The 17,542-nt window shown below is 43.0% G+C and overlaps 1 protein-coding gene across 1 annotated transcript in view; it reads left to right on the top strand.

Annotated features, from left to right (window-relative positions):
* Stacl (SH3 and cysteine-rich domain-containing protein) overlaps positions 1-16,370 on the top strand; it is an 898,939-nt gene extending 882,569 nt beyond the window's left edge. The window contains exons 21-22 of the mRNA XM_071674332.1: positions 4,889-5,863; positions 9,756-16,370. Of these exons, the coding sequence (XP_071530433.1) occupies positions 4,889-4,990 (102 nt within the window). The 3' untranslated portion in view covers positions 4,991-5,863; positions 9,756-16,370. The remainder of the gene's footprint in view (positions 1-4,888; positions 5,864-9,755) is intronic.
* The last annotated feature ends 1,172 nt before the right edge of the window (positions 16,371-17,542 follow it).

Here is a 17,542-nt window from a genome sequence, read left to right as displayed (position 1 = left end):
TGCGAATATAACTTCTATCTTCAGTACATCAGATCTTCGACTTGCCTAAACATGAAGCTCACACGAGTCTCACAGTGTTTATTCACAGTTATTCTGGTTCGTTTTCTGATAACACTTTTCCTTTGGCCTTCACATACTCTTGCCAACGTCAACGGAAGCAGGTGTGAAACCAAGAAGAACGCCCTTCCTTATACCCTCTCCGCTCAGCTTTAACTCTCCCTTTTGTACTTATCTTCACTGTATCACAAGCACCGCACCGTACACAACACCTCACCCGGTATACCACACGTTTCGTTCACATGCGGTTGAACAAAAAACAAAGATTCTGCACTACAGTTAATGAATCTCAATTGCCATCCTGGGACCAAATTTGTTCTTAACTTCACAAAAATGTTCCCTGTGACATGTACGTGTCACTGTGACATGCACGTGTCACTGTGACATGCACGTGTCACTGTGACATGCACGTGTCACTGTAATGTTACGGTCATCATCCTGTGTACCTGGTGGTTCACATCCCAACGTTCTCATCAACAAAGTCTCCTCATGTCTCCACACTGAGCCTCACATTCCATCACCGGAGACCTGCCTCCTTCTCATTGTGCGGTCATTACAAATCCTGTCACAGATGTTCTTGCCCTCGTGCAAGGCATTAGTTACATTCCAGTTTAGTATTAAATCGCGCCATTCATTAAGGGATGACCACTTCATTGTTGAGAGAAGACACAAATATTCGTGAAAAGGTGACTCATTTCGTTGTATAACATCTCATGTTTAAGGTTACAACATTGTGGAACTATTGATCTTAATTCCATTAATATAACTAGTAACGTAACGTCCCCCCCCCCCCTTCTCTTTTTTTTATGTATACAAAACTTTGCCATTTAGTGCTAAAAGTCATGGAATATTGTCCCTGTCTGACCACACTATGTAGGCTCATACACACCAGTCGTGATTAGGTTGTCACACCTTTGCGATAACCAACATCACTTGCAGCAGGACAGATAACGTCAGACGTGGCCACAGTGAGGCGGAAAAAAGGTGAGACGGTGTACCCAACGTGAATCGTTGGGCCAGCAGGGGTCGCCCAGGCTCACGACCCACTGCCAGGGGTGTACATTCCACAGGGGATGACCCATGCCACATCCTGGGTTGTGAGCACCAGGGAAAGTGTAAGAGTTTTTCAACATGAATTTCAAATAGGTTTTCTGTAGATGACGAAGGGCGAAGCAACTACTGTGATTAACGTAGATATAAGGAGGATCGCTGGCTTCGTTATGCGGTCATGTACTGGATGCTGAGACCACTGTACAGTAGCCTCTGAATGGCTGAAGTTCAACTTACCGGTGATTAGAGGATTGATTAAATCCTTTCTCGTGAAATTTCAACAGTTTTTACGTAATTAATCATCTCCAGTTAATTAATCACTGGAGATAATCATCATCGTTCCGTAAGGATTCTAGGTCTGTCGACACAAGGCCCACGAAACAGTTGGACCTCCAACACCTGCTGCTTCGTTCATCCTCTGCTCATGCCGCCGCCCCCGCCTTGCTGTGTCCTCCATCCAGACCCTTTCTCACAAGCCCAGTGGACCGTCGAACCTCATGTTTCCATTTCAATTCCCGTCCGGCTCATCATCAGTACTTTTCACATGGCCACATAACCACGGCAGTGTCTTTTCTCTAAACCAGAGACGCCATAGATGAGGTCAAACCCCCCATTTGAGTTACTGTAAACGATTTGGTAGCGTGATTGTAGTTTCATATTCTTCTGTTCCAGATAAGTAGCGCAGCATTGGAGCTGCAGTAGCTCCTTGAAAGAGTTCCTGGCTAACACCAGGAACTCGCAAGACCTTCAACACGACTTCTCGTGCAACCGTATCATACGCTTTCTCCATGTTGTATATATATATATATATATGTATGTGAGAAATACTTAGAAAAGCAAATGGATTTGTATGTAGCATTTATGGATCTGGAGAAGGCATATGATAGAGTTGATAGAGATGCTCTGTGGAAGGTATTAAGAATATATGGTGTGGGAGGCAAGTTGTTAGAAGCAGTGAAAAGTTTTTATCGAGGATGTAAGGCATGTGTACGTGTAGGAAGAGAGGAAAGTGATTGGTTCTCAGTGAATGTAGGTTTGCGGCAGGGGTGTGTGATGTCTCCATGGTTGTTTAATTTGTTTATGGATGGGGTTGTAAAGGAGGTAAATGCAAGAGTCCTGGAAAGAGGGGCAAGTATGAAGTCTGTTGGGGATGAGAGAGCTTGGGAAGTGAGTCAATTGTTGTTCGCTGATGATACAGCGCTGGTGGCTGATTCATGTGAGAAACTGCAGAAGCTGGTGACTGAGTTTGGTAAAGTGTGTGGAAGAAGAAAGTTGAGAGTAAATGTGAATAAGAGCAAGGTTATTAGGTACAGTAGGGGTGAGGGTCAAGTCAATTGGGAGGTGAGTTTGAATGGAGAAAAACTGGAGGAAGTGAAGTGTTTTAGATATCTGGGAGTGGATCTGTCAGCGGATGGAACCATGGAAGCGGAAGTGGATCATAGGGTGGGGGAGGGGGCGAAAATCCTGGGAGCCTTGAAAAATGTGTGGAAGTCGAGAACATTATCTCGGAAAGCAAAAATGGGTATGTTTGAGGGAATAGTGGTTCCAACAATGCTGTATGGTTGCGAGGCGTGGGCTATGGATAGAGATGTGCGCAGGAGGATGGATGTGCTGGAAATGAGATGTTTGAGGACAATGTGTGGTGTGAGGTGGTTTGATCGAGTAAGTAACGTAAGGGTAAGAGAGATGTGTGGAAATAAAAAGAGCGTGGTCGAGAGAGCAGAAGAGGGTGTTTTGAAATGGTTTGGGCACATGGAGAGAATGAGTGAGGAGAGATTGACCAAGAGGATATATGTGTCGGAGGTGGAGGGAACGAGGAGAAGAGGGAGACCAAATTTTGGGTGGAAAGATGGAGTGAATATATATATATATATATATATATATATATATATATATATATATATATATATATATATATATATATATGGGGCTTATAATGTAGGTATTTGATGCATATTATTCTCTCTATATAGGCTTTGATGATGATAATTACCGAAACGTAAGCCGATAAAACCAAAGATGTTCATCCAAGCCTTAGTGAGTCTTTCCCAATACGACTACTTTCCTGCTTTAGAGAGGTAGCGCCAGAAACAGACGAAGAAAGGAATCGAACCCATGCGAGTCCGACCTCGGACGTACTTGTGCTGCGTCAGGAAGGCTAATCAATTCACCACGGAGGTCCCTGGTGTGTGTGTGTGTGTGTGTGTGTGTAAAATATGACACGATAGATGATGAAAACAAGTTTGTCTTGAGTGTCATGTGGGTTTGGTTACCAGGGGTAAGTGTAGGCGAAAGTGACACTCGTGCAGAGCCAGCAATGACACTGGTACCACAAGCTGTGGTAGTAGATTGCTACTGTGTGTAAGTCAAGTATGTTCTCCTGTATTAGGTAGAGCATAATGGTCAAAAGACAGACAAATAAATGAGTTACGAATATGAATTATATTGCTTTCTCTTAAATAATGACATGAGGATATTGTTTACGTTTTTAAAGGGATGGTTTCAACAATAGTGGAAAGACAGTGATTAGAATACATCGTTCGTGTGTGTTGATAAATGGCTGGTTGTGCCTAGCAAAGTGCCAGGTGACCGCTGAGAATAATACGAAAATATGATGCCTCACGAGACGCTCCTGGTGTTGCCGCTGCGTTCAGTAAAACCTCGTATCGCGGGTGGGAGCTCAGACCCACACAGCATCGTCTGCATGTTGCCTTGTGTCGCTTTGGAGGATCTCTTGTTCAGGGGGTTACCATGGCAACGCTACTCCCCATCCCCCTGTCCCTGCCCCGCCACATCCTTCCTCCCCAGGACCAGACGTGTGAGACAGCTCGAAAATTTGAGAGACTTTAAGATGAGGCATTGTTGACACAGCACTGTATACCCTAGTCTAACATGGAAGGTATATCTCATTTATGTTTGCTATTTTGTATCAAAATTCTGTTCCTGGTCATTCAGTCTTAATATTGGTTATTTGATGAAAAGACTGACCTTTTTCCTGTCGTCTGGAGACAGTATTTTACTTCCCTTTGATGAGCCTTCCCCTGACACCGAGATATGGCCACTAGTCCTGGAGATAGTCTTATAAAACTGCCAGAATTTTTAAAAGTTTTTTCTTTCTTCTTTTTGTTGAGGTGACTTTGCTGTGGTAGTGTCTTGCCGTGGTATGACACGAATCCCATTCTTAATGCTGAACAGTGTATTTAGGTAATATTGACGAGGCTGCCACTTGACATTTGCCATCATGTTGCCTTCCTCGGCTCTAAACTAATATTATGTTTACGTGGTAAAGTCGAAGAACACTGATGATGATTTTGGTCAGACTTTTTTCTCTTATGCGTATGTACCAAGCAAAATATATATATATATATATATATATATATATATATATATATATATATATATATATATATATATGATATCCCAAATAACGATATATAGCTCTTCCTGTTTTGAAATGAGCTGAATGTTTGTTGGCTCTGTAATCCCGGGTGTACTGTACTATCATGGATCTTGTAGATCATCAAAGTTCTCATAAGAAATAGTTTGCAGTTTTGATGTCATTTTTTCGTCTCAGACTTTGATCATTTGTGTACCAGTTTTACCTTTAGATAATGAACATTTATGTACCAGTTTTATCTTTAGCTAAGGAACATTTATGTACCAGTTTTATCTGTAGATAAGGAATCTTTTTTATAATTTTTGGGATGAATCATTGCAGTGTATGTGACCAGGTTACCCTGCCCTGCTGGCGTTAGAGTGACGTGTTCTCTCCCACCAACAGATCGTGATCCAGATCGGCGAGGAGCTGGATGGGATGGTCATGATCCGCAACGGTGACAACGAGCAGGGCGTCTGTCCCCTCAAGTACCTGCAGGAGGCCTGAGCCGTGTGCGCGCGCATGCGCAACACACACCCCCACATTGAACATCACATACAAACACACACACACACACACCAGTGGGCCGCGCTACTGGCTATCTGCACTTTTGTTTCTCGTTAAGTCAGTGACTTGTTAAAGTGAGAGGACCACACCACACTGTGGACTTCTTCCATTGAGACATGGAAAGATCTACACGGAAAAAAAAAAAAGAAAAAAAAATCTCATCAGAAGGACCATATTCTTGAGAGATATATATTATATATATTGCATACTGAATTGAAAAGAGAGAGAGAGAGAGAAAAAAAAAACTGGGAGGCGACAGGAGCATCTCCCGTGGTCCAGCCGAGGAGGGGCGTGGGCGGAGGGCTGGAGGGGGGGAGCTGCCCCACCCCCCTCCCCCAGAGAGAGGGGGGGGGGTCTTGCCGAAGACTGTGACATTCATTCCTGAGCATTAGTTGTTGTTGTTGTTGTTGTTGTTGTTACTGTTTAGCTCTTTTGCACATAACTGTGGTCTTCACTGCACTTTGAAAGCTGTGGTCCGTGTTTTGCACTGGGAATTTACCCTTACAGCAGTGGGTGCCCTATTTCAAAAAAAAAAAATAATAATAATAATAATAAATAAAATCAATAAAAAGATAAGATAGAGAAAGAGCAGAAAAGTCTCTCATGTGTCAGTGTTGCACATGTTATAGCTGGGCTGCGTCATGCAGTATGGACCTACCATAACCATTATGAACCTACTGTAGTAGTCGACTACGTCGCAACGGGGGAAATGATCGTAACGATTACGGAGAAGAAAGGGAAACGGAACTAGCAAAGGAAAAGCAAGCCAGGCCACTCCAGCGACTTCGGATCCATCATCTGAAAACTTAGAAGGTGAGTCACCGTTCGTCCACAGACTTGAGTCATGGGTTAAGTGTAGAACCCTGAGTAATGGGTTACGCGTAGAATCTTGAGTCATGGGTTAGGTGTAGAAACGTGAGTCGTGGGTTAGGTGTAGAAACCTGAGTCATGGGTTAGGTGTAGAAACGTGAGTCGTGGGTTAGGTTTAGAAACGTGGGTCATGGGTTAGGTGTAGAAACCTGAGTCATGGGTTAGGTGTAGAAACTTGAGTCATGGGTTAGGTGTAGAAACGTGAGTCATGGGTTAGGTGTAGAAACCTGAGTCATGGGTTAGGTGTAGAAACGTGAGTCATGGGTTAGGTTTAGAAACGTGAGTCATGGGTTAGGTGTAGAAACGTGAGTCATGGGTTAGGTGTAGAAACCTGAGTCATGGGTTAGGTGTAGAAACCTGAGTCATGGGTTAGGTGTAGAAACCTGAGTCATGGGTTAGGTGTAGAAACGTGAGTCATGGGTTAGGTGTAGAAACCTGAGTCATGGGTTAGGTGTAGAAACCTGAGTCGTGGGTTAGGTGTAGAAACGTGAGTCGTGGGTTAGGTTTAGAAACGTGAGTCATGGGTTAGGTTTAGAAACGTGAGCCATGGGTTAGGTGTAGAAACGTGAGTCATGGGTTAGGTGTAGAAACGTGAGTCATGGGGTAGGTGTAGAAACGTGAGTCATGGGTTAGGTGTAGAAACGTGAGTCATGGATAATGTGTAGAACCCTTAGTCATAGGTTGTGTATAGAACCTGAGTTATAGGTTATGTGTAGAACTTAAGTCATGGGCTGTTTAAAACCCCAGTTATTGGTTATGTGTAGACCCATGAGTCATAGTTTATGTTTAGAACCCCAATTATTAGTTATGTGTAGATCCGAGCCATCGGTTATGTTTAGAACCCCAGTTAATAGTTGTGTAGAACCCAGAGTCATGGGTTAGGTGCAGATCCCTAAGTCGTGAGGTATGTGTAGGTCTTGGTTTAGGTGTAGAACCCAGAGCCATAGGGCGTGTAGAGCCCTGAGCCTTGCTTTATGTATAGAACCTAAGTCATGGGTCAAGTGTAGCACCCTAAGTCATAGGTTAGGTATAGAACCTGCGTCATAGGATAAGTGTAGTCATGGGGTAGGTGTAGATCCTTGAGTCACTGGTTAGGTTTAGAACCCTAAGTCTTGGGGTCATGTGTAGATCCTGAGTATATATGATCGAGAGTAGAACCCTGAGTCGAAGCTCATGTGTAGATTCCTGAGTCACTGATCAGGTGTAAAATCTTGAGTCGGTGTTCGAGCGTAGAACCCGGCGTCGAAGGTCACGTGTTGAACCCCAAGTCAGTTATGGGAGTCAAGGGACATATGCTGAAGCACGAGACAAGGTTCACTCCTGCAGGAAGAGGTCATAGCAGATGACTTTATTCAGTCTTGAAGTTCTTTTTCGATTTGTTGCTACTTTGGTCAGACTTTATCACTGCCTCTACTGCGGATCAGTTCCTTGTGATGGGATGGCCATCTTGAATATCACATGTCCTCTCTCTCACTTCTGTCAGGTCAAACTTCTCCAATTATCATAGAAGTAAACCCTGAAACTTTGCCTCCGTAAAGAGATCCATAGGACTGGTTAGACCTTATCGCAATCAACTTTTGCATCTATAGTCGGATGATCGCTTTCCCAGGTTTAAACTTATATCCGTCTCATTTTCATCTCGTTGCGTCGTGTAATAGATGGTTCAGAAGTTTGTTTATTGAGTAAATGAAAAGCCTCTCAGTACTGGGACTTTCAGCAGCCTTGCTCATCCAAGAATGCTTTTCTGTACACTTTTCAAAGCATCAGTTCAAGTGTTTTTGGGCAACTTACCATTCAAGATCAGCGACTGTGTCGCTTAATTCATCTCGTGTCCCTACGCAGGATCGTATATACTGCAGACATCACATCTATTTCTATTCATTTTTAGCCCTTCACTTCCCACGGTGGCAGTATGTGAGACAGTTCTCTGTAAAGATTCAACCTGATATCCAAAGGGGGGGGGGGGGAATTGGATCCCGTTTTATTCAGCCAGTTGCACCAAAATCTGGAACCCAAGAGAACTGCTATGTTCGAACTTTGTCTTTCTTATCCCAGACCAAGTGATAGATACATTTCTTCAGTAAGCGTCCATGATAAAATCTTACATCCTCCCATGATCGGTCTCATTCACGTAGTTTCCTAGCCTTCATACTCAAGAGGATATGGAGTGTTTATTCTTTCTTTTTTGTACTTATGATGTTGCTTTCAATGGCAGTCAAGAGAGGGTTCAAAGTTCTTCTCAGTATCAGGCGTCTCGCTTTTAATTTTGAATATCCTAGGCCTATTCGAAGCCAGTCAACTTTAGCTGTTCATCCTCCGATGTTCTGGGTGCCTGGCTTAGGCTGGGGTGTATATCATTACAGAGATATAAACATTTTGTAATGTACCTGGTAAGTTTCATGGGAGTGTGGTGATTGAGAGAATGGTAGCATATACAGAGCATCAGTCTAGGGAGGAACAAAGTGGTTTCAGGAATAATGGAGGACATGAGCATCAGATGGATGCTTTGAAGAATGTGTGTGGGAAGTACGTAGAGAGCGTTTATGGATCTGGAGAATGTGCATGATATGGTTGATAGAGATAACTGTGCGGCAGGTGTTACGAATACATAGTGTGGAAGGAAAGCTGCTAGAAAAAGTGAAGAGTTTTCATGAAGACAGTAAGATGTGTGAGCGAGCAGAACAAGGGGAGTGTAAGTACAGGTGAAGGTGTGTCTGCGGCAAGGGAGTGTGGTGTCACCCTGGCTGTTTAGTTTGCTTATGAATTGGTGGTGAGGGAGGTGAATGCAGAGGTCTTGGAGACAGGAGCAGGGTGGTAGTGCGAAAGAGTAGGCAAGTCATTTGTTGTTATTTGCTTATGACACGGGTCTGGTGGCAGATTGGAGTGAGAAACTGCAGAAACCTGGTGTGTGAGTTTGGAGTACTCGAATGAGAAACTGCAGAGACAGTTATTTAAGTTTGGAGTGTGTTAAGGGTTCCTTGAAATTTAGGAATAAATTGAATGAATGCAAGGTTATTAGGTTTAGCGGTGGAAATAGAGTGGTTAATTGGAGTCTAAGTGGAGAGAATATGAAGTAGGGTGTTACAGATACTTGTGAGTGGACAGGCAGCGAATAGAACCATGGGAGCTAAAGCGACACATAAGATGGGTGACAAGGCTATGCTCCTAAATGCATTGACGAGTGTGTGAGAAGAGTGGTCGTTGTCGGTGAAGGCAGAGATGGGCATGCTTGGTGGCATAGTAGTCCTAACATTGCTGTTTACGTGTGAGGCATTGCCTTTAGGTGAGACAGTAGGGCAGAGGGTAAACGTGTTGGCAGTTAAATGTTTGAGGAGAATGAGTGGCGGAAGAAAGGCTGATCGAGTAAGAAATTCTAGGATAAGAGAGAGGTGTGGTAGTAAGAGTATATCTGAGACAGCTGAATGTCGGGATTTGGGATTGGGACAAGGAGTAGGGGAAGACCGAATTGGGGATGGGGAGATCAAGTGGAAAAGGTTTTGAGTGTTCTTGGCCTGAATATGCAGGAGGGTGTAATTGTGCACGGGTTTGAGTGAATTGGAGGGAAGAAGTATAGAAGGGACGACGTGCTGTCACTGGAATGGACCAGGGCATATCAAGCAGCCAGGGGAACTCACGGAAAGGTTTGTGGAGCCCAGGTGTGGATAGGAAGCTGTAGTATCGGTGCATCACACGTTAGAGTGGATGTGAGCGAATGAGACTATTTCTTAATCTGTTCCTGGCGCTGCCTCGCTAGCGAGGAAAACTGCGAACAAGTATGATATATATTATTACTAAGTATTCATACTGTGTTTTCATGAAATATTTTGTCTTTCAGCTTCGAACTCGAATCGCCGTCTCTTGGATAATGCCTTCCCAGAACAATGCCTTCCTCAGCGGCCGCCTTTTCCTCAACGTTGACGTCGAGGTCTACTTCAGCCACTTGTATCATCCTACCTTCCTTATGTGTCACCCCTCGTCTCAACCAGCCTTCCTCCACTCCTGCCCACAAAACCACAACAAGAACCTTTGACCAAACCTATGATTTTAAAGGCTTGCATACTAACCATTAACATAGGCAATAATTTCTTTATGATGTATTTTGATAGTTTCCCTTCCTGTCCTCCGTGTGTGTTGTCCCGCCTCACTGACGATCCCACAGTGCAGCCCCTGCTATTCTCAACTTCCTTCCCTCCCACACACCCACCATCCTGGTTCTCCTCGGGGCCAAGGCTCTCCTCCACCCATCTCTCTCCGAATATTCCCTGTTGCACACGACTCGCGTCCCTCCATTCAGTAACACCTTCCATCACTGATACACTAACATGTTCCCCCTCCATCTTTCAGCATCTCATGTTTCCTTCTTCTACAGTCTTTGTCTCTGAACGTGATTTTGATATGTCTTTCTCTTCATCCTTTACCTTTAGGTAAAGTCTAAACACCTGGATGAGAGAGATGTCCCTATTATCCAAGTGACCCATTATCCATCCCTGTTTTCTCCTCGTTACCTGACTAATAGGATAAACAATGAGCTTATATACAGATGATGTAATTTTCAAGCATATTTTTACAGATTTTAAGAGATATTAGGAAGGTCATATAAGTCCTGGGTACTTTAAGAAATCTATTGCTTTATTTAGTTCCCCGTGGTTGAAGAATGTTGCCACGAAAGGCAAGCTAAGAGGCACTCGATATGGCTGGTTTAGAAAAATGACACAAATTCTCTAGAGCAGCACTAACTAGTTTGCATTAAATTTAGTTCGTAAAGGTATTAAGGAAGTAATATTGTTATAATATTAATGTTTTGTTTTTGTTCTTTCTCCTGCTCCCAAGCAAACATTATTGTAAAGCATTGCAACTCACATCCTTCAACTTCATTAATATCCTCAATGATTATGTGTGTTGACTTTTTTCAAAGCAGATTGGTAAACCTAGTTTATCTGAAACATTAATTTAAGAAGTAAGAAAGGTTCTTTTTTCTCATTTTAGCCAAGTAAGAAGGTTAACGGTTGTGTCTACCGGTGATTTTTTTTTTCTTTCTAGGTTTAAACTTTGGCAAATTCAGCTCGGGGCTCCAGTTGGCTATGACGATACGTGTATAGTATTGTCCTGATGGGTTTTAACAGCTGGGTGTGACAGTGTTCTATCCCCATGTGTTGTACCTGTACAGTGTAGTAGTGTACCACAATACGACATTGTAATGACAGTGTTCTGTGACACTGGTATAAACTGGCGATTCTGTGACAGTATACCATGACAGTGTCTTAACCTTGGCAGTATGATAGTGAACCATGGCTGCACTGCAACCACGGCTTTGCACTGCGGCAGTGTACTGTGGCTGTACAAATACAGCCCGTCGTCATTGTACATTTAAAGTGAACGGTGACGGTGTATCAGCATTGGCACTTATTTGAAAATAACAAGTGTACTTCAGCAGTGTAGAGCAGCACATGGTGAATGTACTTTTAACTGCATATTGAGAAAATTGTTTTGCTGTTTTTACTCATGAAAGCCATGCCTTCATTTTTCCCCACCACTTGCACCCTCCACAGTCACTGTTCCTGGTTTCACTGTGGCAGTGTTTGGTAAATAATTCACATATTCGTAAGGCCCTATAATGAGCTCTAAATGAAATTTCGAGTACTGCAGCTCCTTAGAAAAAAAAATTTGACTTTGCGTTTTGATTGGTAAAGTTCTGAATATCAGTTGCCCCAGATTAAATAATTTTCAGGTACCGTGTGAAGTAGATTTTGCATCATTCATGCAAAACGCTGTTGTTACGTAGACAAAATGGACAAAGTAAATGAGATTTTGTTCACCTGAACGCTCATCTGTGCGACCTTAAGACTTTGTCGCTCGCTCAGTGGTCCCACAAGTCTTGAATACCGCACGGGCTCTGTAGTGTTGTTTTCTAATACGATCCCTGTTGTTTGAACGAATTTTCACTTAAACAGTCGTGACTTTACTTGAAAATATGCCAAACATTATTATGTAGGCTAAGTACAGCATCAACGAAAAACGTCTTGTCAATAGCAAATTGTTTATGAACACTCACCGTCGATGCTCCAGTGCGTCTTGGTAGTTATTGGTCAGGGCTGAAGTCCAGTAACATGTCGCGGTGCATGTGTGTATTTGCCAGGTACCGTTCCTTCCATAACACTAAGACTCCTAAGGGTACTACGACACAAGGGTACCTTCCAGGGCTTTCCAGAAACCTAGGAACAGCGACATCATATAGGGCATTTAATCACTTCTCAGGGCATCGAAATGATACCAAGGCAAAAATACTTAACGTAGGACAGGACTTCATAACACTGTGATGAATCTTGGGCATCCAAGAACTTCATCGTTGTCGATAAATTCACAGAGCAGCACAATATATCTTAAGTCAGACACGCTTCCTTGGCCACCATATACCTCCCAAACAGAATGACATTCCCAGGACATTTCCCAGACACACTGACATCCTCGAAGACAACAGAACACCTCCCAGGACATCGATGAATATCCCGGGGTACTAAGGACGCCTTTAAGGATATCATAAGACGTATTAACTACGTTAGTGCACGGAGCATCGTCATGAGAGCTGAGTGACGTAGAGCAAGTCTGTGATCTCACTTTGCAAGCCTTTGTACTGTACCATGATTATATTCAACTTACCATAAGACACAACCTCGTTTCCTGAAGTATTAGATAAGTGGAAAATCCAAAACTGGAGCCAACTCGCCCCAACCGCCTTTCCTTGTGGGAGCGCTTGCTTTCATACCTCACACCGTCTACTCTCCCGCCTTGCGTCTCCCTTCTCTGCACCCTTTTCTTACCCAGCCATGACTAACGTCCTGATAATATGTAAATATCTGACAAATAACGGTAAGGTCTTGGCAGGTATAGGGGTAGGTTTCTTTACGTACATAATCATATGAAATAAACCTTCCCATAGCCTAACCCACTTTAATCTAGAATAGTCTTAAACTTAGGTTATAAACCATGATTAGGTTAGGTTTGGTTTATTAGTATACTTCCTCCCAGCTGCCAAGATCCTCCGTCAATCATTACAACAATGAAGCTGTTATTTAACGGGAAGAATCCTGCATATGAACTTTTTTTTTTTTCACTACAACAACCTTAGATCACTCTATTTTCACTTTGGATGAAAGTTTAGATAGGAATTCACTAGCAATAGTTACTGTACAGGCTTCATAGGAAAAATTGTAGAAATTCCTGGATACTGAGACATCACTTTAGAGGCTAGATATCATTATCAACCTGTCAAAATGCAACAACTTTGATGGGAAATGTGACCATTTTCACCTAATCCAGTGAGAAAAGCAATGCAGGAGGGACGAATCAATTGAAATTTACCTGAGGGTCAAACTGCAGCGTCTCTGTCATGAGCAGTCTTGATGTTCCCATCTCTGCCAAGGTTTCCTCCGGTGATGTCACAGTAACCAGGTGTCAACAGCTGTTAGATGTTAGTTACGACCTTGGTCAGGCAGACAAATTAAGTAACTCTGACTCCCTATAAAAGGTAATTTTGAAGGAAAACTAATAATTTTTATATTGAATGATACAGAAAATTACCCCATAATTTCCTTTTACCATGAGCAAGAGTCGTGAGTTGCCTTCATTGTATATATATACATATAAATATATATTATAACTATACTGGAATTATGTTATATATGGACTAGGCTGTTGTTAAAGCTGCAGCATCTCATATCGTGTACATTATGTAAGCATGTGAGGAAACTTGTACCTGGGAGAGAGAACCACATCAACCCTAGAGACACGGCAGGTTGAAGATCTGTTGCACCAGGTAGACTTAAAACAAACAAACGACATGCAGTACATATCAAGCCGACACCTTGGTGGGGGTTTCACTCCTCGTCCCCTAGCCAGACGTTGCTCGTTTCACACTTGGGAAGTCAGCCTATTCATTTCTTCTCTCTCCCAACACAGACACTGTTGTTACCGCTAATGTTAAGCAATAAGATGCTACACAACGGGTAGCCTTGTTGGGCTTTATCGCCTGTATTATAGAAGAAAATCAAAGTGTCGTGTTCGAGAATATGACTCATTTAACGGTATATGAACGAAGACTGATCACTCGGTATCTGATAAATTATTTGCATTTTGCATTTTCAGGTCTTTAAGTATCTCTCTTCTTGATTTATTTGTGTGTAAATAGATGTAAAGAGAGTTATTGATCAATGAATTTGTAAAGTATTTTTATAGGTGTCATATACTTCATCTGGTGTAACTTGGGTGAGGCAAATTCTAGAATACGACTGAAAGGCATCGTAGCCGTAGTCTTTATAAAACTGTAATTTTTTTTCGAATCACTGATTTTACGTCTGAGCTGCACCTGCTGTCTTCAACACGTATTTAGCTGTTCAGAATGTATAAGAACTGTAGGCAAAACTTTGGCACTCAAAAAGCAAACTTAAGGCTTATTCCCCAGTTAATACAAGTTATTAAATTAATGAGCCTTATGGAAATTAAACCTGAGGTTTATTTGGTCGCTCAGCTCGTCAGATACATTATCTTTATACACCGCCATAAAGAGATGCTCTTTATTTTATCACTGATTGTATGAGAAGCTAGACGAGTGGAATGAAATAAATATTTTCATATTTATAGTTTATTCTTGCTCTCCGTGCAAGTCATCACACTGTGTGGATGCTGCTGCTTCCGCTTGAGAAAGATCTTCCGAGGTCTACTTGTATTGTGGAGGGCTTTGTTGAGCCCTCCCGTGTGCCTGCTATGCAGTCACCTCCTTAGTTCCTGTTGCATATCTTACCTTTTCCTGTAGTATCACACTCCTTTCCAATCCGCGACCGTTCTTTCGTAGCACCAATTCTTTCTTCCATCACCAGTCCTTTCATTGATTTCCTCGTCTTATTATCGGTCCATTCCTAGCACCAGTGTCCCTTTTCAGTCAACTGATTTTCTTTTTCCCATGAATATCCATTCCCTGGCACGTCTGTCCCACTTAATACTGTCCAATTCCCCTATAACTGTACCATTCATTTCCTTTTCCGTCTCATCGTTCTGTTCTAAGCACTACTGTCCTTGCCTGGCTGTGTCCTTTATTGTAACTCACTTGAAAACCTGATTCATCTTGGTACTGTTTCATCTTGCACACCATCCAACCACTGCTCCTCCTCACCCAACACGTAACTTTGCCATAATTTCCAGCATTACAGTTTTTTACATTTACTTTGGCACTTCCTACATCCACACGATCACACCAACACCACTCAGTATTGATTTCCACGTGGCAGTACAAAACCATAAGTACCAATATCCACACAAACATACCATACCAGTAACACAAGCACTTCAACACGGCAGTACCAAAAGCCTTAGAGCACGAGCACTCCTGTACCACAACAGCACCACCACCACCTTTCACTGTCGCAACTTGGACATTAATTTTTTTTTTTTTTTTTTTTTTTTTTAACAATGTCCTTGTCAAATTTTCACCTACTATGATCATCGCACAGTCCTCTGCCAACACTAGCACCAAGACACAGACCTTTCTAGTCTCACACTAGTACCGGTCACAACATCCCTCGTGCAGCGGCAGCGTTCACCCAAGCCTGCACACGTCCGGCCGCCTGCCATCAACATACGTTGCTTATATAGCGGATCCCTCAGTTATTACCGAGTAGGGGGCAGGAGGACCTCAGCCCACCTGCCCAGCTTGAATAGTATTGCTTTTATCAAGTAAAGTTATGGGCAGCCTTAGTTACAGAAACTTCTGCAAGCGAGTGTCAATAACAAATCCATGATAATTTCATTTGGGAATAAGATCAACCCGACCGTGACATCTATTGGGCGCCGGTGGTCTCTCCCATTTCTTAAAACAGGAACCTTCCTTGCCGACTGGGTTGGTCGTTATACAGGTGACAGTGGCTCCATCAGTTAATTTCACTCCCAGCTGATCATCTCAGACAGGTGGTCAGTCCGCAGCATTTGTACTGTAGCCGGATGGGATACTCCTGATCCCGGAGCTGATCCCCTGACGTTATGGTTGTGTCTGGCTGCGCAGTGTTCCTCCGTCATCGTCAACAGACATCACTTCTACCGCTTCCACCACAAGTACTTTACTACCACCAATTTCACCTTTACTTCCACTATCTGCTCCAAAATTACCACAGCTTGAATTTAACGCCTTTACTTCTGTTTCCCTCAGTTTCACCTCGACTGCCACCCCCTATCGTCTCCACCACTACCTCCACAGTCACCACCACCTTCTATATCACTACCCAGATGCTGAACTGTTCAGTGTTATATTATGAACGGTTCAGCTACATGCCAACGCTGAATGTTTATCTACGACACTCGAGCCTACTGCAACTGTTCATTGTATGTAGCGGTATTGTTTGCCTAGTCTCAATATGTTACATTTTGTCAGGCATTTCATGAATTACACACCTTCCCTCCTCAAGTGTTGTTTCATTCACCCACTGTAAAGATCCCTTGACGTGTTGTGACACTGCCGGCTCGTGTTACCTCCAGGTGGTGGTTTGAGACTTTGTTTATTATGTAGCCAGGTGTCTCAACCTGGCGACCAAGCATGAAATTTCTAAAATGTGGTTTCGATGATCTTGGAAACAGGCAGACTAACAACTGTCGTAAGTACTCGAGCATTCATACAGGAGTATGGAAATGGCACAGCTTGAATTTGAGAGACAAAATATTACGGTATCTGAATACAGTGATTTAGAGCAAAAAGATTTCAGGAATGAAATGTGTCCGCTAAGGGAAGCAATATGATGTATATCAGAACCCCCTTCCCCCCGAAAGTCTCTTCTCCAACTGAAGCGTTTACTTGCCAACATGAACAATGGCGAAATGCATGCTTGCATAGTGCCATTGCACAAAGGCAAAGGGGATAAAGGTGAGTGTTCAAATTAGAGGCATAAGTTTGTTGAGTATTCTTGGGAAATTATATGGAAAGGTATTGATCGAGAGGTTGAAGGCATACATGTACAGAGCATCGGATTGGGGAAGAGCAGTGTGGCTTCAGAAGTGGTAGAGGATGTGTGGATCAGGTGTTTGCTTCGAAGTCGGTATGTAAGAAATGCTTAGAAAAACAGATGTAGCATTTATGGATCTGCATCAGGTGTTTGCTTTGAAATCGGTATGTAAGAAATGCTTAGAAAAACAGATGGATTTGTATGTAGCATTTATGGATCTGTAGAAGGCACATGATAGAGTTGATAGAGATGTTCTGTGGAAAGCACTTAGAGTATATCGTGTGGGAGGTAAGTTGGTAGAAGCAGTAAAAACTTTTTACCAATGATGTAATGCATGTGTACGAGTAGGAAGAGAGGGAAGTGATTGGTTCCCAGTGAATGTCGGTTTGCGGCAGGGGTGCGTGATGTCTCCATGGTTGTTTGACTTGTTTATGGATGGGGTTGTTAGGGAGGTGAATGCAAGAGTTTTGGAGAGAGGGGCAAGCATGCAGTCTGTTGTGGATGAGAGGGCTTGGGAAGTGAGTCATTAGTTGTTCGCTAATGATACATCGCTGGTGGCTGATTCGGGTGGGAAACTGCAGAAGCTGGTGACTGAGTTTGGCGGCGTGGCGACGAGAATGGATGAAGGCAGCAAGTATGA

The sequence above is a fragment of the Panulirus ornatus genome, chromosome 1 (genome assembly GCF_036320965.1).
Source record: "Panulirus ornatus isolate Po-2019 chromosome 1, ASM3632096v1, whole genome shotgun sequence".
NCBI classification, from domain to species: domain Eukaryota; kingdom Metazoa; phylum Arthropoda; class Malacostraca; order Decapoda; family Palinuridae; genus Panulirus; species Panulirus ornatus.
This window is presented reverse-complemented; position numbering and strand designations above follow the sequence as displayed.